The following is a 27045-nucleotide window of genomic DNA, read 5'->3' as shown; positions in this document are numbered from 1 at the left end:
TGCTAGGAGGAGCGTAACCTTTGGAATCTTCCGGCAACAGAAACAATAATGATACTCTGGCAGGTGGTGAATACATGAAAGGCAGAGCGTAACCTGTGGAAGAATCCGGCAGAGGAAACGATAATGATACTATGGCAGGTGGTGAATACATGATAGGAGGAGCGTAACCTTTGGAATCTTCCGGCAACAGAAACGATAATGATACTAAGTCAGGTGGTGAATACATGAAAGGAGGAGCGTAACCTGTGGAATCTTCCGGTCTTGCTATTTTTGGAGCTCATGCTATTCCCTTGTTTTTGGGGTTTTTTGAGGAGTCCAGTGACTGGCGTTTCGGGGGATCCAGTAACTGACTTTTCGGGGAATCCAGTGACTGATGTTTTGGAGAATCCAGTGACTGAAAGCACGTGCATTTTATAAAATCTAAATACTGGAATGAAATTAGTGTAATGACACTTATTTCATTCCAATATTTTGTTTTATTGTTTCGTCCTTTTCTTTGATTACTGTTTATGACCATTAATGCATTTCTAAATATTTTTTAATATTGTTCTTCTTTTTTTTTGGCTTATTATGTTATTAAGTTAAAAATTTAATGTCAACACTATAATGAGGTGTCAGGTTTTCAATAAGATACTGTCGAAAATGAGAGTTGAAAGTCAGAAGAAATCGGAGTATACATTGTAACTATTTGGTTCTTACGGAATTTTTTGAATTACGGGGTGAACACAGACAGATACAGAAAACAGAATATGAAATGAGGCACCGATCATTATTCCTATGTTTGTCAATTGTTGGGATAGATGTGGAGGTTCGTGTGTTTTTTTCTTGAGTCAAATAAATTTTGCATTTTTTAACTGAATGTTACTTTATTTTCAAGCAAAGCTTACAATAAATTTTACTTTTATTCTGTAACAAATTAAAGTATTCCAAAAAATTTCGAACAAAAATCCTTTACATATAGCAAAGAATAGGATGATTTGTGTTGTCATCTTGAAAAAAGAAATCGATATACTTATGCTTGTGACATTGCATGATGTGTGTTGACAAACTTTAATATGCTTTGTAAAAAAATGTCTTTTATATTTTTTCTTGTGTCTCATTAAAAACAGAAGCCTTCTTAAACATTCAGAACACTATTCTAAACAAATCGATCAGAATCTATTCCTAAATACCGAATAATATTTTTTACAGATTATTTCAAGAATTAATGTTTCTTGTTCTTTTAACTTGGTCAAATGATTAGTACAAACTTCTTACTATTCGGAACATTTAACAGCCTTTCTGGGAAATAATTAATGTGGTATACTGGCTTCTTTAAAGTGTTTTTTTTTTGTTACTGTTTTTGTTTGAACAGCTGGAATCGCAAATTTAAAAAATATCATTGGTTGGTATGCTCAAACAATTTTAGTAATATATTACAGCCCTGATGTCATAATTAAACTATTGGATGAATGATTTAAATCTGACTTTCTAAATATATTTTTCCCTTTGTAATTCGGTTCATTTTCGACTGATGATTTTGAATGTCTTTCGCCTCTCTTCTGGCTATATAGATGAGATATCTTGATCAGATACAATAAACAAAATATTTCACAATGAACTTGTGATTATGTTTTATCTTGTTCGCCTTTCTTAGAAACAGAGAACAATGAGAACAAAACGAAGTATTCAAATTCCATTCTTACACTTCGTGTCATGTTAGGTGTTTCTATCTGAAAAAGGGAAGTTATTTTTATATCTAATTACAAAGACAACAATTGATATTCAGATGTCATGTTGTGTACAATAAAATTTGAAATAAACCATAAGGAAACAAATCTCTTGGAAATTTTAAGTGTGTATTTATATCTTAGTGTTAAAAGAACTTGTATTTCACATGGGCATTGAAGGACGCGGGCGGTGTTTTTAAATGTATTTAGTCAATAGTTAGTAGATATAAGAAGATGTGGTATGAGTGCCAATGAGACAACTCTCCATCCAAGTCAAAATTTATAAAAGTAAACCATTATAGGTCACAGTACGGTCTTCAACACGGAGCCATGGCTCACACCGAACAGTAAGCTATAAAGGGCCCCAAAAAATTACTAGTGTAAAACCATTCAAACGGGAAAACCAACGGTCTAATCTATATAAAAAACGAGAAACGAGAAACACTTATGAACCACATCAACAAACGACAACTACTGAACATCAGATTCCTGACTTAGGACAGGTGCAAACAAATGCAGCGGGTTTAAACGTTTTAATGGTACCAAACCTTCACCCTTTTTCTGAAACAATAGTGTAACATCACAACATAGAAAGACACACTATAAAATATCAACTGAAATAGCTTAACTCAATCAAAGGACATATTAACACCATTGAACATACACTGAACAAATAAATTTGACCTATGACACAATGTAAATACAAAATAAATAAACTAAGGGAAGAATAATAAAAGTAATATGTTATATCGGTAAGAAATGTTAAACAATTAAAGAAAAACAATATGCTCGAACAAAAATACCATCCATTTGCAATAACTTTAAACACAGGTAAATGAAAATAATTTTGTTGTTAGGTATACGTGTACAGTACCAATAGAGAAAGGAAATATATTTACAAAATAAATAATTTTGAATACAAAATAGATAAATTAAGGGAAGAATAATAAAAGTAACATGTTATATCGGTAAGAAATGTTAAAACAATTAAAGAAAAACAATATGCTCGAACAAAAATACCATACATTTACAAAAACTTTAAACACAGGTAAATGAAAATAATTTTATTGTTAGGTATACGTGTACAGTACCAATAGAGAAAGGAAATATTTTTACAAAATAAATAATTTTGATGTTCATAGTACGAAGTGAAAATTTATAGTTATACCAAACACTTATCAAAGCTGGTATATAGACCAGATATAACCCTGAATAACATTAAATAACAAAAAAGCAATACAATTAGTATCAACAGGTCAAATAAACAAGAAAGTACGATTTGAGAGTACTCGCAGTTACTGACAGCTAGTTAAAAGCCAAAACAATTAATAATAATAAATCATGCATCAGAGACTAAAATCAACTAAAACACATCCCAGGGATTTAGTATTTTAACGTCATGGACAGTCAAAGTAGACATGACTAGTGCAATGCCAAAAATAAATGTATCGACAGACAGTAGGATAGTTAGGAGTTTAACCTCTTTATAGATCTAAACGAACGTGGGTGTGTCTTTATACATCCCACTTGAAAACAATACAAATTTAGTTATGTTTTAATTTGCTGATGACAAAATCGATATTAGTCCCAATGTAAACTATATTCAAAGATCTAATTACAACATTGGTAAGATAACCTTTACTAATAAGCCTGTTTAAAGGTTCGATGAGTTTACACGGATCACATAGCGATTTCCGCGCTTTAAGTACAATATTACCGTAAAATTTAGGATGTGAAATACCGTTTTTAATCAGTTTTCTACAAGTACAGCCAAATTTACTAATCAAATCTTTGTACCTATGAAAGAACTTAGCAAAAGTTTTACGTAATTTATGGTAACGAAATCCTTGATTTAATAATTTACCAGTGATGCATTGATTACGTTCGTTAAAATCTATGACATCACTACACACACGTGCATAACGAACGAGTTGGGATATATATACACCGTATGATGGAGCCAAAGGAACATCGCCGTCTAAAAAAGGAAAATTAACAATAGGGAATGAAAAATCGTCTCTTTTGTCGTAAATTGTCGTATGAAGTTTTCCTTTAGAGATTGAAATGTCCAAATCCAGAAAAGTGTATGTCATCGTTTAGTTATTATGTCATTGGATTGATGTCTGATTTAACCCCATCCCCTCCCTTTCAATCTACTTGTATTTATTTCTTAACCAAGTCGAAAGCATAACACATAATCCGGTAATAATGTAAATAACATGTGTTATATCGTTATTGATGTATGATGAATTATGTTAATATAAAAAAATATAGATATTCAGAGAAGTCTAGCATTCTTAAATGCATTCTTCTCATTCTTTATAAGGTGGTGTAATTAGGAATAAAAATCTTTGTAACCTTACCAATTACGATTCCTTGTTTTCTGACAACTGGAAGAGCTCTTGAAAAAGGAGTCAGCAAGAAAACCTGAGTATTTCTAAAATGTTTGTTATCAGTGGTGTTCAAATTACAAAATAATTAAGCGTGCATGGGAATAAAGAGTGTGGCGGGGTAGACGACAATACGCAAACAACCTAACGACTCATAAACGACAAACAAAAATAAAAGTCAACAAACTGTCTTTAACAATAGACATTTGACGGTAACAAGTTGTAAGGCTTGTATTTGAACAAAAAAAAAGAACAGATAAGGTAAAGTGGCGTTATACTCCAAATGACCCGACTTGGGACACAAAGTATACATGCAGCAGGGTTAAAGTAGTTTGTATTTTTACATATTAACTTATGCAACGACGAAATACTGGCCTTCAAAGCGTCATAATATGATACATTAAATCATATCAGGATACTACAAGCAAAATAATTTGTTATATAGTCTTTAGTAATTTATTGGACTATTTAAGGACTCTAACTGATCTGTCTTTCAAATAAAACAAAGTGTTTATCAATTAAATGTGCATTCATAAATATATTTCAAATAAAGGTATTTAACTCAAAGATTAGTACAAACTAGATAATAACTCTACTTACATGATTTCATGTCTTAAATGATAAAATTCTTAATAAATTAAATAACAGGTGATCAAGTTAAATAACTTCCTTAATTGGGGTGTTTCTTTTAAATCTGTAGTTAAACATTCCGTTTATATGAAAGTTACATCATAGGCTGTGACGTCAACGTGGGTCATTTGCATAGCTACATGTAGGTCAGTAGTCTCATTCATTGACAATGTGGCAGCCAAGTGATGCATTTTCTAAAATGAGTGCAAATGATCGACATAATAAGAAAAAATCGTTAGTGAATTAAATATGTAATTACAGACATCATGGATACTCTAGAGAATACGATATTTCACAAGGACAAAACCATGGGACTAAGGAAAACGCGCGTGAAGTTCCACGGTGTAATGAGTAGCAACGTCCGGGGATATGGGTTAGCAACAACCCGGGGCAACGGATTTTGTAACAACGTGCGTTAACCAATCAAAATCCTAGAAATATACTAAGCCGGGGATAAAAGGCCTTTATTCATCGGAATAAAATTAAAGTTCTTTTCAATTGTTGGGCGTGTAAGCAGACCTTTATTCATCGGAATAAAATCAAACTACTTTTCAACTGTGGTGCGAGTTGATACGCGTCTTTCAGTGGGATTTAATTATATTGCTATAAGTGGGATGATTTTGCGACCAATATTCGTCCGGATTAATCTAATTTTAATAGTCATGATAGTGAGTCGAGTTGGTCGGCCTAAAATCAAAGGGATTTAACGAAGATGGTAGCAAGTAATTCCGTACCTTGACCATTTCGTATCCAAAGATTACAATTTTGTTCCCAACATTAACCATTTCGTACCCATGATTAAAACCATTGTGTATACCATTCGGTGCAAATACCATTGTGTACCTCACAAATTACCTTGTTGTGCATTGAATATTTTCTTAAAGCGTTATTAAAAAAAAACAGTCCATGCATATGCTATATACACACTGTGTAATATATCATCGACACTCGAAATTGGGTATCAACGAACGGAGAGAAAGGAGAAAAGAATATAAACAAGATATAACTCCTTAAATTCAAACCATTTCTACCATGCTGATGATATTCCCGCTTATGAAACGATTTTCTGGTGGATAGTACGTGCTTTAAACCTTTTTGTGCCAACAAGTAGAAAACAAAGAAAACATGTTGTGTTATACTTCAAAACTGTGCACTTGGTACAAGAACATTTTGAGTCAATCACCCTCCAAATTGCCGCTGGCCATATAATCAACCATTTTTCATTCTTTTTTTCAAGACAAATTCTTAGACTAATATGACAGTGTGCCTTCATATTTACGGAAGTTCACTATTAAAGCTATGTTTTGTAAAGAATATGGACCAGAACAGTAATTGTTTACTGTACGGCAAATTGAAGGGCCTTGTACGGCGAATTATAAAATAACAACTTTTTTTTTTAGTACGGCGTATTCCAATACATACTGAAAAGTAAAGATGATATTAATATAATCTTTACAGATGATAACTTGGGTGATATGATGAAAATACATGTATTACATTGTAACGCGTTTCCAGCTTACAAATTTGCGAAATAAGCTACATAGCAAAAAATATCGTTAAATATATGCAGCTAATTTTATTCTGATTTTATCAATGCGTATACCCTTATTGGATGTTGTGTTTTGAAAAGAAAAGAAACATGGTTACTTTAACATACTCATCATGATTGATTTATTCACATATTTTTCTATACTAAGTACTAACAACTGAATATTTGTCTTACATGTTGTAAGGGCGAATTTTAAATAGTTCAATAAAACACTGACCATTCATCTTTTGTGTGTTTTTCTTTTTATATATACATTTAAATGTATTATTGTTTCTTAAATTTTAAATTTCTTGAATATATGATTCAAATAATTCCTTGTTTAGCAAGAATTAGATTGTGAATAAACTACTTTGTTTGCATTAAAAATTAATGGGTAAATGAATTATTCATGTAATTCATTGCGTTTCGTAAGGATTTTCTAGTTAATGTATGTTATTAGGAAATTGAAGTCGGGGGAAAAAATGTTTTTCACAAGTGAAGAAAAGCATGCCCCCTACAAAAAAAGAATGGTCAGTCCCTAATTATAATTCAATAAAAAAAAAGACGAAATGGGATCGCCAACTGGGAATTAAGACTTGAAATTATATTGACAGTTACAGCATCACGTACGTGGTTTTCGTGTTTTCAAACACACCAACTTCTGTTTTTTCATGGTTTTTAAACTTACCCCTTATGGAACTGAATTGTTTGCCGCAAACTTGCAGCAGACTTGCTGCAAGCTTGCGGCAAACAAAAAGTTTGCAGGAACACAGAAAATAGTGTTTGCAGATGTTTGCCGCTAGCTGCAAACTTCCGGCAAACATTGCAGCTTTTTGCTGCAAGCTTGCGGCAAGTTTGCAGAAACATCAATGTTTGCCGTTAGATTGCCAGAAAGTTTAAAATTATAAAGAATGTTTGCCGCAAGATTGCAGAAAACTTTGACCATTCTATATGTTTGCCGCAAGATTGAAGAAAACTTTGACCATTCTATATGTTTGCCAGAACATTGCAAGAATTACACAATATTGACTGGGCATGCCTAGTTGGCACTTCCTGGAAGTTATCAATTTGAAATTGTGGCTAGGTCATGTTGGTTGTGTTTGGAAAATGCATTTCACAAATAAGAAATCAAGGAGGCATTTTGGTTCAATAGATAAGGATATTCAGTATGTAATTTTGTAAGTACAAATAATTCATAGAACTGCATGTTTTAATAAAATAATTAATGTTATCATCATACATAATAAAGTAAGCAACTATATATACATGTATGTGTGTAATGAAACACTTTAGCTATTATACTTTTGAATTTTGTAACTGATGTACTGTACCATGTTTATTAAAACTAAGTTCAATTCTGTTATGCAATTGTTACCTAGCTTTATACTCAATACACATTTGAGATTTATCCTTTTTCATTTCTTAATACAGGTATATGATGTCATTTGAGAATGACCCCTGCCCCCTTTTTTCAAAACTCAAATGCATGTATGTATTTCCTTAAATCTCGTAAGTTTGCAAGAACTCTTTCAATGACTGTTTGTATACAGGCATGAATTGATTTTTTTAAAATGTTGCTGTGTAATTTGAATGAGATAAATTGAATATGTCTACACACATGACATTGGTATAATGTGTAGTTCCAGCAAGTTTGCCGCAAGTTTGCAACAAACGATTATCGCAAGCTTGCAGCAAACAATTGCCGCAAGCTTGCGGCAAATCTAATTTGCATAATTATGTTTGCAGCAAGCTTGCCGCAACCTTCATTTGCATGGTAAAATGGTTGCGGCAAGTTTGCTTATTTTTCGGTAAGGGTACGAGATTGTAATTTGGTTTTCTGGAATGCGAAAGAAGCTTTTAATTATATATACAGATAAATTGAAAACAAATAACTTTGCTCTTGTGAAACAGGATAAAAATGAATATTCTGCAGCACGAAATGAGGGAAACAGATGTGTACAAGAAGGCGGACAAAAATACGTGATTAAGAGATAAATGGGAAAAAAAATCATCTTGCACTCCCCCTTTCCCCCCCAAAAAAAAATCAAATGCCCTTGTCGTCCCTTTATAACATATGGAATTTTTCTTATTAAAAAGTGTCTGTATATATCTTCTTGTTTTCATTTGGTTTCGTTTCGCGGTCAGTCAAGTCAAAGATTTGTATAGTAGTTTCACTATACAAATCCTTTGTCTTGTTTTTGATACGGATATCATTTTAAAAATTTCCGAAAATCGTATTGAAAATTGTATAATTCTTGTATGAAATAATGGAGATACAAATTAGAAAACCTGTATCAGAAGTCCATTACTAGATTGACTTCTGCTGGCTTTGTTACAGTAGGCGTTCCATATGTATAAATAAACTACAGTTATCACCCTTTGGTAACCTTAATCAACTTATTATTCTGCCGACTTGTTTATACTGACATATATTGAAATAAAATCGGACAATCTTTACATTAGTCGATTACTATATACTCCTGCTGCTAAAGTTCAAATTTTTGGATTAAAGGTACAATTTTGCACCTTTAAAAATGACTTTCTATACAGGTACCCCCCTTTGCAGAAAACGTTGCTTTTTACAGACTTGGGGCCATTGGCCAGCTTATTTTGACTGTTTGGCTATGTTTAAAACGAGGTGTTTGATTAATGAAGTTCGATTTAGGCCTATTAAAGACTTTAGGCTGATGATTTGATAACTGTGTCCAACTTATATGTCTTTATCACGAATATATGAACACCGTTGCATAAGAGTCAAAATATTTTATGAAATAGACTAAAAAAGTGCTAAAACTAAGAATTTATCATTGCTGTTATGTCTTTTATATGAATCGTGTGCAGAATATTCAATTCGACGATACTAAGGAAAAACATGTATTGCCTTTGATTTTTTAAATAATTTTAATATTTTAGGGGCATGCGCATTTTGGCACATTTTGGCCATTAAAAATACAAAAATTTCGCTAACGTCAGTAAAAATAAGCCCCCCTTTTTTTAAATATGCATAAATACATGCAGTGTTATCGAGGATGAGGAGAAATGATTAAAGACAGAGTCATTGACAGAAGTCTCGTTCTTACAGTAGGTTAATGAACCCTACCCCTTAGGCAGAAGAATAAAAAAAACAGTAAAAATTTGATATAGACTATAGTTTCTTGGCGAGCAGCAATTTTCTTCTGATACAGTTTATCACTTAGTACCTTATTAATTTACCGATCCAATTTCTAAAATATCTCGAAAAATACAGTGATGCGCCAGAAATCGTTATTTCGCTTTATATACTGACATATATTGAAATAAAATCGGACAATGTTTACATTAGTCGATTACTATATACTCCTGCTGCTAAAGTTCAAATTTTTGGATTAAAGGAACAATTTTTCACCTTTAAAAATGACTTTCTTTACAGGTACCCCCCTTTGCAGAAAACGTTGCTTTTTACAGACTTGGGGCCATTGGCCAGCTTATTTTGACTGTTTGGCTATGTTTAAAACGAGGTGTTTGATTAATGAAGTTCGATTTAGGCCTATTAAAGACTTTAGGCTGATGATTTTATAACTGTGTCCAACTTATATGTCTTTATCACGAATATATGAACACCGTTGCATAAGAGTCAAAATAGTTTATGAAATAGACTATAAAAGTGCTGAAACTAAGAATTTATCATTGCTGTTATGTCTTTTATATGAATCGTGTGCAGAATATTCAATTCGACGATACTAAGGAGAAACATGTATTGCCTTTGATTTTTTACCTAATTTTAATATTTTAGGGGCATTTTGGCACATTTTGACCATTAAAAATACAAAAATTTCGCTAACGTCAGCAAAAATAAGCCCCCCTTTTTTTAAATATGCATAAATACATGCAGTGTTATCGAGGATGAGGAGAAATGATTAAAGACAGAGTCATTGACAGAAGTCTCGTTCTTACAGTAGGTTATTGAACCCTACCCCTTAGGCAGAAGAATAAAAAAACAGTAAAAATTTGATATAGACTATAGTTTCTTGGCGATCAGCAATTTTCTTCTGATACAGTTTATCACTTAGTACCTTATTAATTTACCGATCCAATTTCTAAAATATCTCGAAAAATACAGTGATGCGCCAGAAATCGTTATTTCGCTTTAGGTTACAAGGAAGTAATTATTTACATAGGCGACAATGGTAGCCTTTTTTGGTCCTGCGTTTTCACTATCAAAGATCCCTAGAAAAAAATGTCGAATTCTGAATTATCAACACCTTTGGGTGTAATTGAAACTGCAAAACACATATGGTGCCGCAGCTTTTTTGATAGAAAAATTGCATTTTTTAAGGGTACTCAACGGTTCCGGAATTTTCGAAATAGTATAAACGAAGAACACCCCTTGCTAAATTTGGCACAAAAAATGTTGCTCGTCACAGAGAGTTTTCTCTAAATTTCTCGCTATTTCTACACCAATGGCCAACACTCATTTCTCACTATTTCAATTTTGATTTCTAATTACAAGGGCAGCAGAAAATAAATTTACTTCTACCTATTACCTTGGATGTAAAATCTAGGTGGCGCCAGTCATCTTTATTTACTTCCTTTTAACCTATACTGACATATATTGAAATAAAATTGGACAATCTTTACATTAGTCGATTACTATATACTCCTGCTGCTAAAGTTCAAATTTTTGGATTAAAGGTACAATTTTTCATCTTAAAAAATGACTTTCTTTACAGGTACCCATCTTTGCAGAAAACGTTGCTTTTTACAGACTTGGGGCCATTGGCCAGCTTATTTTGACTGTTTGGCTATGTTTAAAGCGAGGTGTTTGATTAATGAAGTTCGATTTAGGCCTATTAAAGACTTTAGGCTGATGATTTGATAACTGTGTCCAACTTATATGTCTTTATCACGAATATATGAACACCGTTGCATAAGAGTCAAAATAGTTTATGAAATAGACTATAAAAGTGCTGAAACTAAGAATTTATCATTGCTGTTATGTCTTTTATATGAATCGTGTGCAGAATATTCAATTCGACGATACTAAGGAGAATCATGTATTGGCTATGATTTTTTACCTAATTTTAATATTTTAGGGGCATTTTGGCACATTTTGGCCATTAAAAATACAAAAATTTCGCTAACGTCAGCAAAAATAAGCCCCCCTTTTTTAAATATGCATAAATACATGCAGTGTTATCGAGGATGAGGAGAAATGATTAAAGACAGAGTCATTGACAGAAGTCTCGTTCTTACAGTAGGTTAATGAACCCTACCCCTTAAGTAGAAGAATAAAAAAACAGTAAAAATTTGATATAAACTATAGTATCTTGGCGATCAGCAATTTTCTTCTGATACAGTTTATCACTTAGTACCTTATTAATTTACCGATCTAATTTCTAAAATATCTCGAAAAATACAGTGATGCGCCAGAAATCGTTATTTCGCTTTAGGTTACAAGGAAGTAATTATTTACATAGGCGACAATGGTAGCCTTTTTTGGTCCTGCGTTTTCATTATCAAAGATCCATAGAAAAAAATGTCGAATTCTGAATTATCAACACCTTTGGGGTGTAATTGAAACTGCAAAACACATATGGTGCCGCAGCTTTTTTGATAGAAAAATTGCATTTTTTAAGGGTACTCAACGGTTCCGGAATTTTCGAAATAGTATAAACGAAGAACACCCCTTGCTAAATTTGGCACAGAAAATGTTGCTCGTCACAGAGAGTTTTCTCTAAATTTCTCGCTATTTCTACACCAATGGCCAACACTCATTTCTCACTATTTCAATTTTGATTTCTAATTACAAGGGCAGCAGAAAATAAATTTACTTCTACCTATTACCTTGGATGTAAAATCTAGGTGGCGCCAGTCATCTTTATTAACTTCCTTTTAACCTTCAAGAAATTAGAGCTAAACATCAGTCATGTAAGTAGACAGTGATCATATATGTATTAAGTATATTTGGTATCGGTTTTTTAGAACTGAATCGTTAGAACAAAATTACTTGCCAAAGCAAAAATACTCGTTTTGTACCTTTACGACGTAAAATTATTAGAGTTTAGCTAAACATATTGAGTATTAAAAACAAAGGATTTATTGTATAAATATTACATAGCTATTAAACAGTATCTGTGTGCTACTATAAGTCGTGTCTATACACGTTCAAAATCGTATCAAACTGACCATAGTGGCATTCATAGAAATTAGGTTTTGAACAATAGACTATTAGTGAATAGAAAAGTTATTCTGTAAACTTGTCTATGACTATGGAATGCAAAATTAATATATAAGTGCAACATTCATGGATGGTATTATTTTCAATATAATAATGTTAATTTGACTTACTGAATATAATTTGAAAATAGAATTATCATAGTAGTATTGAAAAAAATATTAATTTACAAATAATGCTAATAGCCTCTTCAAATCTTCAATTTCAAAACATCAATAATAAATAAACCTATATGTGGTGTTAGTAGAATTAGGAAACATCTGAACATTGCATACATTTGTAACAGAGGTATTATTAGCATTTATATGGCAAGCCAAAGTGGACAAAAAGAGTTTTGTTTTAATATTAAAAAATCATTTTATATTATTAGACAATGCATATCTAATATTAAGAAATTAATTTATAATATTGAAAAAGAAAAACACTTTTCCTAATATTAAAAATTGAATTTGTAATATTAGAAAATTAATTTGTACTATTGACTAATCATTTCTTAATATTAAAAAATCTATTTCTAATATTAAAAAATCATTTATTAATATAATACAAATTTATTTTCTAATATTACAAATTCATTTTTTAATTTAAGAAATTCATTTTCTAATATAAGAAATTCATTTTTTGATATAAGAAATTAATTTTTTTATATTCAAAATTCAAAATTATTTTCTTATATTTGAAATTCATTTTCCAATATTAATAAAAAAAATTTATATTAGAATATTTTTATACGACCGCAAGAAAAACAGTTTAGGAATTAGGGGCCAAAAAGGGGCCCAAATAAGCATTTTTCTAGTTTCCAGACAATAACTTGTGGAATGGTGTATGGATCTCTCTGAAATAATACCACAAGTTTCCATACCATAAAGGGATGGTAAACATTGGCTTTGGGAGGTTATGACTCAAACCGTTTAGGAATTAGGGGCAAAATAGGGGGAAAACAAGGGTGTCCTGGTTAATGGACAATCTCTTAAGTACAAAATATAATTTAAAAGCAGTGTAAGGGAAGTAATTCAAACACAACTTTTTGAATTATCTCCCTTACACTGCTTTTTATTATGAATGAAGAAATGTTGTATTGACTTGAGGTGATTACCTGTCAATTTATTTTTAGAAGTTACTATTTTAAAAATGCTGATGAAGGTAATTTAATTTTAGCCATGATTATGTATGTCATTTTCTATTTTAAGACTTTTATTATGTATTCAAATGGGTTATTATGGTGCAAACTCCATTGGAAATTTGAATTGAGATTATGACCATATCTTGAGGGAAAGATTTTTTTTTTGGAAAAGGGGGGTGGGGGACAATTTTTTCTCAAGATTACAAAATAAAAAAAAAACAAAATTTCTTCAAATATTATTTTTTTTTTGGGGGGGGGGGGGGGAGTCAATTTGCAACAGCATAGTGTATTGCACAAAAGCAAAAAATTGAATATAAATTCAAATCACATAATCAATTCCAGTTCTTTGACTACAGTTATTCTGTGTCAGAAACTTATTATGTGTCAAATATTTAATAACAATCCAAATTCAGACCTGTATCAAGTGCGAATATTGTGTTCATTTTTGCCCCAACTGTTCGGGGTTAGACCTCTACAGTCGTATCCAGCTGCGCTCGGCGAAGCAATTTTTTTTTTTTAATATTAAGAAATCATTTTCTACTATTAAAAACTCATTTTCCAATATTAAAAAATCAACTTTCACAGTCATGATAGTTACAAATTAAAATCTCCACCACTAAAGAATTTTGACTTATCACTTGTTTATTATCTTTTCAATAACTAAATCATTTCCTATTAAATGTTAAGAATTCATTTTCTTATATTAAAAAATGCAGTATTTTTTAATATTAAAAAATCATATTTTAATATTAAAAAATCATATTTTAATATTAAAAAATCATATTTTGATATTAGAAAAGCATTTTTTAGTATTAGAAAAGGATTTCTAATATTAGAAAATGATTTTGTTATATAAGAAAATGAATTTGAAATATTAAAAAATTGATTCTTTATATTAAGAAATGAATTTTTAATATTGAAAAAAAATTTTAATATTAAAAAAATATTTTCTAATATTAAAAAAATATTTTCTAATATTAAAAAAATAGCTGTTTTGTCGCCATAAATTTCGGGTAATAATTTTAGACAAATTAATGCACATTATCTTTATAAACTTGATAAATTTATGAGATGGGGTTGGATTTCTTTTGGCACAAATGAAACATAACCTTGTGGTCTCAAATGAAAGATTAGATTTTGTAAAAATTGGGGTAAATGCAATGCACCTGTTTGCGAGAGCTCAACACTTCCTGACATGCCTGAAGCTGAGACAGTCACAGGCACATATAGAATGTGTTGGGATGAACATGTTTGTGAAAGCTCAACCCTTCCTGGTATGACTGAAGCTGAGAAATTCACAGGCACATATAGAATGTGGTGGGGTTGACATGCTCGTGAAAGCCCAATCCTTCCTGACATGACTGAAGCTGGGCCAGTCACAGACACAAGCATGGAATATGAGTTTGGAAATATTTACAATATTAGAATGGACAAAAGGAAAACTATCATGACTATGTCCAAAAAGTAAAATTTAACACTAAAAAAGGACCAAATAAGCATCCCTTTATAAAAAAAAATTATTGATTTTTCCCTCGTGAAACTAATTCATATATCCAAATATAGAAAATTTGTTTCATATAATAGTTAACTTTTCTCTTATTAAGATTCCACAACACTCAAATAAAATGAGGTGATAAAGAGTGTACAGCAACCAATGAATTGTCGGACATCACAAAATCAGAAAGATCTGTAATTACCTCCCTTTGATCATCTACAGTTTAGTTTATATTGGAAAACATCAGCTTTCATGTTGGAAGACGCAATCAGACCGGTAAAAATCAGGATAGGGATATTATATATATGGTAAAGGGTTGATCATAGTTCAAATTTACAGATTCACATAGAACACACTGGTAATAAAACTTTATGAATATGATGTATGTGGTTCAAAGATTAAGTCAGAGCCAGCTTTAAAGCCTTTTGCAGAGACAGACTAGAAAACACACTGATGATGAACCTTATACAGGTGATGAGTTTAGTCGTTGTTCAAACTTACAAATTAAGATGAGACCAGAAACTGGTGATAAACTCAACACATGTGATATATGTGGTAAAGGGTATGCTCATACTTCAACCTTAGGGAGACACATAAGAACACACACTGGTGATAAACCTTATAGATGTAATGTATGCGGTAAAAGATTTTCTGACTGTTCAAACTTAAACAGCCACACAAGAACACACACAGGTGATAAACCGTATAAATGTAATATGTGTAGTAAAGCTTTTGCTCAAAGTTCAACCTTATGGAGACACACAAGAACGCACACTGGTGATAATTCGTATAAATGTGATGTATGCGGTAAAAAGTTTACTCAGAGTAATGATATGAAGAGACATATGAGAATACACACTGGTGATAAACCGAGTAAATGTGATATATGTGGTAAAGGGTTTGCTCAAAGTTCAACATTGCAGAGACACATGAGTACACACACTGTTGATCAATCTGATATAGACGATGAGTTAAGTCACAGTTCAAACTTACAAATTAAGATGAGAACACATACTGGTGATAAACCTAATACATGTGATATATGTGGTAAAGGATTTACTGATAGTTCAATATTAAAGAGTCACACAAGAACACTTACTGATGATAAACCTTCTATAGGTTGCATTTCTGTAAATATTGACAATGCAATTTCCCATAGGAACTCCTTTTACGGCTAAAACTGTACCACTTTTACTATGAAGTTTTGAAATAAATCATATCCTAGAATGGAAAGTCCATATGCACTACAATTTTTTTCAAAGGTCAAAATATAGGGCTGTGCGGCATATTTTCAACGTTTATATGTCCCGAACTTCTAAGAGTTTAAACTAACACTAAATTTCTTAGCTATCCCTACCTTGACTGTAGGATTACCACAGATTTCTATATAGACAATATGCTTATGTATATTTACTGGTAACATTCCCAAGTTATGTCTCTATGAGATGAAACCTAGAGATCATAACTGGGAACCAGTATGTAAACAAAATTAATTATCTATGAATATTCTATATCTCCCCAAAAGAGGCGTGGTTTGAGAAACAGCTGTATTTACAAAGTGCAACCTATACAAACATTTATTCCAATAGAAAACTCTCTAAAAACACTTTTCGCTCACATTAATACTTATTTATCAAAATTATAGCCTTAAACATGTTAAAGAAACCATTGCATAAACTCTAAGTTTTCTTTTACTGTTCATTTGATACCCCCTCCCCTGTTTCAATTTTTTAAAGAATTTGAAAACAAGACTTTAATTTTTGCCAGATTACCCTATTTGCATGTTTTTTTACATGAAATGTTAGAACCTGTTTAAAACTGTTCTGATAACATATTGAAAGCATTTCAGAACACTGTAAATGTTATGTTTAGCAGTCAATCATTCCAACATTCCAGATTATATGAAGTATCAAATCCTGCCTGTGTCTCCAGTCCACATTTTACTGTATGCCTATTTGTCAATGAAAGTTCACAATTTCTGCCTCAAATGGTCAGTTTAGAATTCTTGTCACAACAGTATCATCTCTAACCATATATCTGACATAATTTAGCTAATATATGAGCTAGAAGTGTTAAAACAAAACCATATTTGCAATAGTTGTATGTATGCAGATACCAGTCTGATGTATAAATTCACTTAAAATTTTAAAGAAATGACTGCTAACATCTAATTTTTGCATAACTTCCAAGCACAGTTATTGTTTTCTATATTAAGACCTTTAAAATCATAAAATCATAGCATTTACATGTTAAATTATTTGTTTTATGACCCAGGGGGTAGGCAATCTTCTATATTTTTTACCCCTGGGGCCTCAAATTTCTTAAATTATTCTGCTGTTTCTAGCAATATGGAATATTTAGTACATATTCAGGATAGAACACACTATTGTAAGTTTTGTTGAGATATTTTTGTATTTCTAGCTTGTATTTTTTGTGCCGCGGTGACAAAAAAGCAGATTTAGGCGTTACCGCTTACTTTTGGGTTATCAACAGGACAAAAACACCCCCACCAATAATATTCAGGAAGGATCTATGAGTTTCAATGACTGTGAAGAGTAAATATAAGCACTTCTAAACAATTTAACTTACAAATATGCATATATTATGAATTTATTTTGCATTCAGGGCTTTAAGTAAACTATGCATACTGTAAACTGAGAATTTATGCTGAGTCATCATAGTTAAAGCCCAGGATTTTCTCAATCTTCATGAAATATTTATACAACTTCATATTTGAGTTAATTTCTTTAAAATCTGTGAGATAAACTAAATTTGGTTAAATTCTGTATGTTCTCTTTTTTCACCCAATATATACAAACATTTATTCCAATAGAAAACTCTCTAAAAACACTTTTTCTCACATTAATACTTATTTATCAAAATTATAGCCTTAAAGAAATCTTTGCATAAACTCTAAGTTTTCTTTTGCTGTTCATATGATACCCCTTCCCCTGTTTCAATTTTTTAAAGAATTTGAAAACAAGACTTTAATTATTGCCAGATTACCCTATTTGCATGTTTTTTGACATGAAATGTTAGAACCTGTTTAAAACTGTTCTGATAACATATTGAAAGCATTTCAGAATACTGTAAATGTTATGTTTAGCAGTCAATCATTCCAACATTCAAGATTATATGAAGTATCAAATCCTGCCTGTGTCTCCAGTCCACATTTTACTGTATGCCTATTTGTCAATGAAAGTTCACAATTTCTGCCTCAAATGGTCAGTTTAGAATTCTTGTCACAACAGTATCATCTCTAACCATATATCTGACATAATTTAGCTAATATATGAGCTAGAAGTGTTAAAACAAAACCATATTTGCAATAGTTGTATGTATGCAGATACCAGTCTGATGTATAAATTCACTTAAAATTTTAAAGAAATGACTGCTAACATCTAATTTTTGCATAACTTCCAAGCACAGTTATTGTTTTCTATATTAAGACCTTTAAAATCATAAAATCATAGCATTTACATGTTAAATTATTTGTTTTATGACCCAGGGGGTAGGCAATCTTCTCTAGTTTTTACCCCTTGGGCCTCAAATTTCTTAAATTATTCTGCTGTTTCTAGCAATATGGAATATTTAGTACATATACAGGATAGAACACACTATTGTAAGTTTTGTTGAGATATTTTTGTATTTCTAGCTTGTATTTTTTGTGCCGCGGTGACAAAAAAGCAGATTTAGGCGTTACCGCTTACTTTTGGGTTATCAACAGGACAAAAACACCCCCACCAATAATATTCAGGAAGGATCTATGAGTTTCAATGACTGTGAAGAGTAAATATAAGCACTTCTAAACAATTTAACTTACAAATATGCATATATTATGAATTTATTTTGCATTCAGGGCTTTAAGTAAACTATGCATACTGTAAACTGAGAATTTATGCTGAGTCATCAAAGTTAAAGCCAAGGATTTTCTCAATCTTCATGAAATATTTATACAACTTCATATTTGAGTTAATGTCTTTAAAATCTGTGAGATAAACTAAATTTGGTTAAATTCTGTATGTTCTCTTTTTTCACCCAATATAGGTTGCATTTCTGTAAATATTGACAATGCAATTTCCCATAGGAACTCCTTTTACGGCTAAAACTGTACCACTTTTACTATGAAGTTTTGAAAAAAATCATATCCTAGAATGGAAAGTTCATATGCACTACAATTTTTTTCAAAGGTCAAAGTATAGGGCTGTGCGGCATATTTTCAACGTTTATGTGCCCCGAACTTCTAAGAGTTTAAACTAAAACTAAATTTCTGAACTATCCCTACCTTGACTGTAGGATTACCACAGATTTCTATATAGACAATATGCATATGTATATTTACTGGTAACATTCCCAAGTTATGTCTCTATGAGATGAAACCTAGAGATCATAACTGGGAACCAGTATGTAAACAAAATTAATTATCTATGAATATTCTATATCTCCCCAAAAGAGGCGTTGTTTGAGAAACAGCTGTATTTACAAAGTGCAACCTATAGGTTATGAGTTAAGTCATAGTTCAAACTTACAAAAATTACCAAAGATGAAATCACATACTGGTGATAAACCCAATACATGTGATATATGTGGTAAATGGTTTGCTCATACTTCAACCTTAAGGATACACATGAGAAAACACACTGGTGATAAACCTTATAAATGTGATGTATGCTGTAAAAGTTTCGCTCAGAGTTCAAATTTAAAAACACACATAAGAACACACACTGGTTATAAACCGTATGAATGTGATGTGTGTGGAAAAGGGTTTGGTGTTTCTTCAAACTTGCACATGCATATGAGAACGCATACTGGTTACAAACCTTATAAATGTTATATATGTGGTAAAAGATGTAATTAGAGTAATGCTATGCAGAAACACATGAGAACACACAAGGGTGATAAACCTTATGAATGTGATATATGCGGTAAAGGGCTTGGTGATAATTCAACATTGCAGAAACACATGAGAATACATACTGGTAATAAACCTTATAAATGTGATGTGTGTAGTAGAGAGTTTGGTGATCGTTCAAGCTGACAGAGACATGTGAGAAGACACATTTGTGATAATTAATCCTAATAAATGTGATAAGTGTTGTAAAGGGTTTATTTAAACAAACTGCACACTTGTAAGTGATCATACTCTGTTGATAAGCCTTATAAAAGTGATATATGTATATGCAGTGAATTGATTAGTCAATGTTACAAAAACTTGCTGCTTTCTAACTGTTTCTAAGCCTTGTACAAATAAAATATATACTTCGAGACAATCATGACAATGTATGGAATTACTCGCTGCATTGAAGACCTGTTGGTGGCCTTCTGCTGTTGTCTGTTCTGTGGTCGGGTTGTTGTCTCTTTGACACATTCCCCATTTCCATTCTCAATTTTATTATTCTACATGTATGTGGTAAACGGATTAGTAAATGTTACACATCAGAACACACACTTGAGATAAATTAAAACTGTAATGTATGTGGTAAATGGATTAGTCAATGTTACACATCAGAACACACACTTGAGATAAATTATAAATGAAATGTATGTGGTAAATGACTTAGCTAATGTAACTCATCAGAACACACACTTGAGATAAATTATAACTGTAATGTATGTGGTAAATTGAAAAGCCAATGTTACACATCAGAACACACACTTGAGATACATCATACCTGTAATGAATGTGGTAAATGGATAAGCCAATGTTACATATCAGAACACACACTGGAGATAAATTATAAATTAAATGTGGTAAATGGGTTAATCAATGTTACACATCAGAACACACACTTGAGATAAATTATAACTGTAATTTATGTGGTGAATGGATTAGTAAATGTTACACATCAGAACACATGCTTGAGATTTAAATTATAAATGAAATGTATGCGGTATATGGGTTTGGCAATGTTACACATTTAAACACACACTTGAGATAAATTATTACTGTAATGTATGTGGTGAATGGATTAGTCAATGTTGCACATCAGTACACACACTTGAGATAAATTATAACTGTAATGTATGTGGTAAATGGATAAGTCAATGTTACACATCAGAACACACACTTGAGATAAATTATAAATGAAATGTATGTGGTAAATGGGTTAATCAATGTTACCCATCATAACACACACTGAAAATAAATTAAATTTGTAATGTAAGTGGTAAATGTATAAGCCAATGTTACACATCAGAACACACACTTGAGATGATTTATAAACGAAATGTATGTGGTAAATGGGTTAGACAATGTTACACATCAGAACACACACTGAACATGCTGAAGATACATTATAAATGAAATGTATGTGGTAAATGGGTTAGTCAATGTTACACATCAGAACACACACTTGAGATAAATTATAACTGTAATGTATGTGGTAAATGGTTAAGTCAATGTTACACATCAGAAGACACACTTGAGATAAATTATAACTGAAATGTATGTGGTAATGGGTTGGTCAATGTTACACATCAGAAGACACACTTGAGATAAATTATAACTGTAATGTATGTGGTAAATGGTTTAGTCAATGTTACACATCAGAAGACACACTTGAGATAAATTATAACTGAAATGTATGTGGTAAATGGTTTAGTCAATGTTACACATCAGAAGACACACTTGAGATAAATTATAACTGAAATGTAAGTGGTAATGGGTTAGTCAATGTTACACATCAGATCACACACTGAAGATAAATTATAAATGAAATGTATGTGGTAAATAGATAGGTCAATATTACATATCAGAAAACACAATGGAGATAAATTGTAACTGAAATGTATGTGGTAAATGGATTGGTCAATGTTACATATCACAACACACTCTGTAGAATGGTGTATAGTATAGTGACTTACAGAAACACCAGAGAAAACACACTTTTGATAACATTTAAATGTGTTATGTCATATACATGTTGTATGTGTGCGAAAGAGACCAATCTTTCAGATGCACAGTAGAATACACAATAGTGATAAGGGATAAACCATTTAACTTCAAGGGCGGTTATGGTTTTTATACGACCGCAAAAAATTTTTGGGATCGTATAATGGTATGATGTCGTCGTCGTTGTCGTCTGTGTCGTCGTCTGCGTCGTCGTTTGAAGACACATTGGTTTCCGGACAAAAACTTTAGTTTAAGTAAATGGATCTCTATGAAATTTTTTAAGAAGGTACAATACCACAAAAGGGAGGTTGGGATTGATTTTAGGGATGATGGACCCAACTGTTTAGGAATTAGGGGCCCAAAACAAGCATTTTTCTAGTTTCAGGATAATAACTTGTGTTTAAGTTTCAAAATTTTTGAATAGTTTCAAGAAGAAATCTTCAATTGCGCAGTATTGCGCAATGGGTTTATAAGATCTTTGACCACATTTATTTTGTGTCAGAAACCTATATTATGTCAAAAATTTGATCACAATCCAAATTCAGACAGTATCAGGCTTGAATATTGTGTCCAAATTTGCCCAAACTGTTCAGGGTTCGACCTCTGCGGTCAGCGAAGCATTTTATTTGTCTGAGTCAGACAAAAAATATTGCACACATTTTTATTTGTTTGTTCGAAGCTATCAATTGATTTATTTTTTTTTTAAATTTAACTCTATAGGAATGATAAGGTATAGAGAATATCTGAATTCAAAATAAACACTAATTGTTGTTTGTTCCCGTCTGTCATTTCGAGATTATGAGTAAAAAAATATTTACTATTTATTAAGATTTAAAAATGTTAAATAAAATGCTAGTTGTTGTTTACTTTCTGTTTATCTATCATTCGAATGTATTAATGGGGTTTATCACAACATGAAAAAAAAATATTGCTGCATTCGGAAGTATATAATAATGTAGTTCTGGACTTTTCGATGTTGTTTTTATGCCCCCTCCGAAGCGGAGAGGGCATTAAGTTTTACCCTTGTCCGTCCGTCCGTACGTTCCAAAATTGGTTTCCATTCTCTTTGGTCAACTGCTGTCGGAAGTGTGTCTATTGAGTAAGTACAGAAATTTCCCCTCGTAACTTGTCAGCTAAGCACGGACCGCTAAGCACTGAAGTTGTTCAAGTTGTGTCAGGAAATAAATATATGATTATTTCTATATAGATTCAAATCCGGTTGCCGTAATGAAATCTAGATATCAGGTGTACGTCCGTTTATGACAATTTCGCCGGTTAGTTCGTATTTAAAACTTCGATTCAATCTGATTGATTGTTTTGTTATGTTTATGCTAACAGAAACTCCACATATAGTATTGTGTTTATGTTTATTGTTTGTTTTTTTATACATATACTTTTCTCAATACAAATACTAGCATATGAAACAAATCTTCGTGATTTTAAAAGCTCTCATGGTGTACAAAAAAACGCGAACGACAATGTTTAGTCTTCATTCAACTCGAAGTTAAACAAATAGTTGACCCAAAAAAAAACACAACAAAAATGTACAAGTTTAATTACGGTTGTGATCGTTTTGAAACGCTATATATGCGGAGCTTCCGGGAGGCTTCGCCCCAGGTCCCCCTACCAGAGCACTGGGGGCCTTAAGCGGTCCCCAGACCCCTCGCCCTTTAGTTTGTGATTCCGCTTCATTTAGGAGGTAGCTACGCCTCTGGTAACTGAAGTTTGCCTCAACCAAATGTTATCAAACTTAATATACACAATGCTTATTACCACAAAACACAGATCAAATTTGAATTTTGGTGGCGTCACTTTAACCGTTCTAGAGTTACGCCCCTTTATTTTTTCTCAAACTGATAGCCTTGTTAAATATTATATGAAGAAAACAGAACATATATTGCCAATACCATACTAGTTGTACAGACAATTTTTACCACAGGCTGAAATTGTCTATTATCAAACATATCTTTAGCAGCAATCAGTTTTAAAGTGCAGTCAAGAAATCTCCCACTAACGGCCTTCTTTCACATAATTTGCTTAATTGTAAATGCATTGCTGTCTTATTAACATTAAACTTTCTTAATAAAACAATCATATTTACCAGAATGAAATACAGGATTTATAAACCTGACTAGCGTGTTGTCTACAGAAGACCCATCATTGACGCTCGAATCAGGAAGGTTTAGAAGGCCAAATAAAGTACGAAGTTATAGAGCACCAACTTTTTTTTCATTGATATTCAGATTAAGATGAAAGAGTTTACCTACATAGCAAGATAGTGATGAAATGGAACTTACATTTAATATTGTAATTTTTTAAATACATTAAATTAAATTAAATTCATATTCGGTATGTTCTTCTCTTCAAATTATGGGTTGTGGGTGTTAGTTTGTCTGAACAGGTATGCAACATGTGTTTGATTATACACGTCCATGCATTTATACTCTTCGGGATTATCTAACTGTTAATGTTCGGTCGTAGCTGTTTTATTTTCCCTTTCAGTTGTTTCATCGATTGGTTCATAATTCCTTTTATATTCTTCAGATGAAATCATGGTGTTTGGATAGCGGTTAGTCGGGTTAGTATCTACCTCGTGTGCAACATTCAATTTATCATATGAATTCGGGGTTTTTATCTTTTGTGTCATTATCTAACGGTTTGTATACTTAAGTAACTGACTTATTATCAATTTTAGTAGTTGCTTTGGTTGGTTCAAAATTTCTATGTGCCTCAGTTGATATGTTGGTCTTGGATTTGTAGTTCGTCTGGTCAGTGTCTACCGCGTGTGTAACATACAATTTCGTGCCTTCATCTATTTCGACATTGTCTAACTTTTCGAATTCCAAAGTAACTGTATTGCCATACATCTCGTTTGGTGCTTCGATTGATTCATCATAATAAGAGGTGTTGGACTGGTCTACAGCACTTATAACATGCATTTGATCATAAGCTTTCATTCTTTTCTTTATGTTATCAACATGTTCTAACTGTTTGATGTCCAAAGTACCGGTAGGTGTTTCATTGTCCTTATTGAAAGTGTAACGATCTCCACTTCAAATTGCACTCATTGATAACTGTTCTTTGGAATACTTCCTACAAAAGAAATAATAGACTGAAACAGAGAACCGTGTTCGAAATTCCAGTAATAAAGAAATTATAAAAAAAAGAGGCAAAAGATTTGTATACTGAGTAGACATCCAAATCTAGAGAAAAACTGACAACACCATGACAAAAGAAAAAGATGAAAAGACAAACAAGTTCACAAAATCCAATATAGAAATCTAAAGACTGAGCAATAGGAATTCAACAGAAACTGGCCAGGGTAAGCAGATCCTGCTACAATTCCGGCACGCGTCGCGTTACTTATGGTTAAAAAATATAAAAAATTCGATGATAAGTCACACTCGGTAATGTCAATATCGAGGGAAAGAGGACGATGATTACGACAATTGAACTTGGTTTTTTCTGAATCTTTGCCGTTGTCATACAATGCATTTCATGTTATTTTGAATAACCATGTTGTCAATAGACCGTTCTATTCTGTCAATAGACCGTTCTATTCATTGAATTACCTACCTCCGATACATGAATACTAGTATCCCAAGTATTGTCATTATTATCACAGTAACCGATACCACTATTCCAACTATCATTGCTGAAAAAAACAATATGATATATGAGCCTTACATTTAAACAATCATGAAACGTTTAATTTTGTTAAAGAATGTGTCTAATTAATACTCAAAATTTATTTTATTTTTATGCTAATGACAGATATATGCATAGAGTCTTTGCTAAACTAAGTTACATCTTTTCTAGATTAGTATTTTCAAAAACGCAGTATGAAGTGAAAAAAATGCATGTTTCCGCTGCTTTTTACGTACATCCGTTACATGCAAAGACTTATTTCAAAAAACTTAAATTACATGAAGCTGTATCTCTGAAAGTATAACTTTGCTATTAATTGCGATTTCGCAAAATTCCGTCCGAACAAATTTTGTATAAAAATGGTATATCATTGCTGTGTTCATTTCAGTTGTAATTATATATTCTCAAAGGTAGCATACATGGTATGAGGGTCGATTTTGGTCTAAAGTACATGTAGGTACTACTCTCATGCTTAAAAAGCTTTAACAACATGACGGAAAACTTCTTTCCTGTTGATGTTATCGGAATTTTTCCTAAACATCATAAAAGAAGCATACGATTTCCCGCAAATTGGTATATCTGATAACCGAAAGCTATCTATATAAATAAAACAAATATGCACCATTAACCTTCAGAAACTCATCAGGTACATGTAGCACCTGCCCCGTATTTCGATAGTACAATGGGGGTCGCCAGAGTAATTTTTACAGTATAATTTCAATTTGTCTCGATATGTAGAATGAAAAAGCGTTACAAGGACAAACAAAACATAACGTCATGAAGACGCCATGCTACAATATCACATATCACTCAATTACAAATAATTCAGACAGCACCCACGAATCCCATGACCCATTGATATCTTTATTTCAGTAAAACCAAAATGTTCACAAGAATATCATATAATTTTCAAACAAAGTTATGTTGACGAAATTTTTGGAATTTTGTCATGTATAATGATATTGAGTCATTTGCACTCAGTTTGGTATCCATTTAAATTGGTGTTTTGCAATTCAAGCTCTAATGGTTATTGATGCGGTCATTTGTATTTTCCATTTTACTTACCAGTATCATTGCTCAGTATTGTAGATGATCTACTAGTTGGACCATAAGGAAAGTCTGCAAAGATACATTTTTTTTTCAAATCATATTAAAGATTAACTAAAAAGAAGTTTCAGAAGGATCCATGATTCTCCTAGTCCAAATTGGATTTCCAATATCTACTAGTATAAATTAGAATTCATATATAAACTTATTAAAATAAAGTACAAATCAAAATTCTAATATCTACTAGTATCCAGTAATATCCATGTACAATGATAATGAGCCATTTGCACTCAGTTAGGTATCCATTTACATTGGTGTTTTGCAATTTAAGCTCTAACTGTTATTGATGCGGTCATTTGTATTTTCCAT

The 27045-nt window shown here is 31.9% G+C and overlaps 1 protein-coding gene and 1 long non-coding RNA gene across 2 annotated transcripts; one reads left to right on the top strand and one right to left on the bottom strand.

Moving 5' to 3' along the window:
* The first annotated feature begins 15554 nt into the window (after positions 1-15554).
* LOC127732230 (zinc finger protein 239-like) lies at positions 15555-20210 on the top strand. Its single transcript, XM_052241311.1, has 2 exons — positions 15555-16208; positions 19589-20210. The coding sequence occupies exons 1-2, from the start codon at positions 15599-15601 to the stop codon at positions 19945-19947; spliced, it is 969 nt and encodes a 322-aa protein (XP_052097271.1). The 5' UTR covers positions 15555-15598; the 3' UTR covers positions 19948-20210.
* Positions 20211-24100: 3890 nt separating this feature from the next.
* On the bottom strand, positions 24101-26743 carry LOC127732034 (uncharacterized). Its single transcript, XR_007996033.1, has 3 exons — positions 26695-26743; positions 25558-25636; positions 24101-25074 (listed from the first exon to the last, which is right to left on the bottom strand). It is a non-coding gene; the product is annotated as an uncharacterized LOC127732034 (long non-coding RNA).
* Between the last annotated feature and the right edge of the window lie 302 nt (positions 26744-27045).

This window comes from Mytilus californianus, unplaced genomic scaffold (genome assembly GCF_021869535.1).
Source record: "Mytilus californianus isolate M0D057914Y unplaced genomic scaffold, xbMytCali1.0.p SCAF_22, whole genome shotgun sequence".
NCBI classification, from domain to species: Eukaryota; Metazoa; Mollusca; class Bivalvia; order Mytilida; family Mytilidae; genus Mytilus; species Mytilus californianus.
The sequence above is the reverse complement of the archived record's forward strand: the minus strand, read 5'-3'. Positions and strand labels throughout refer to the sequence as shown.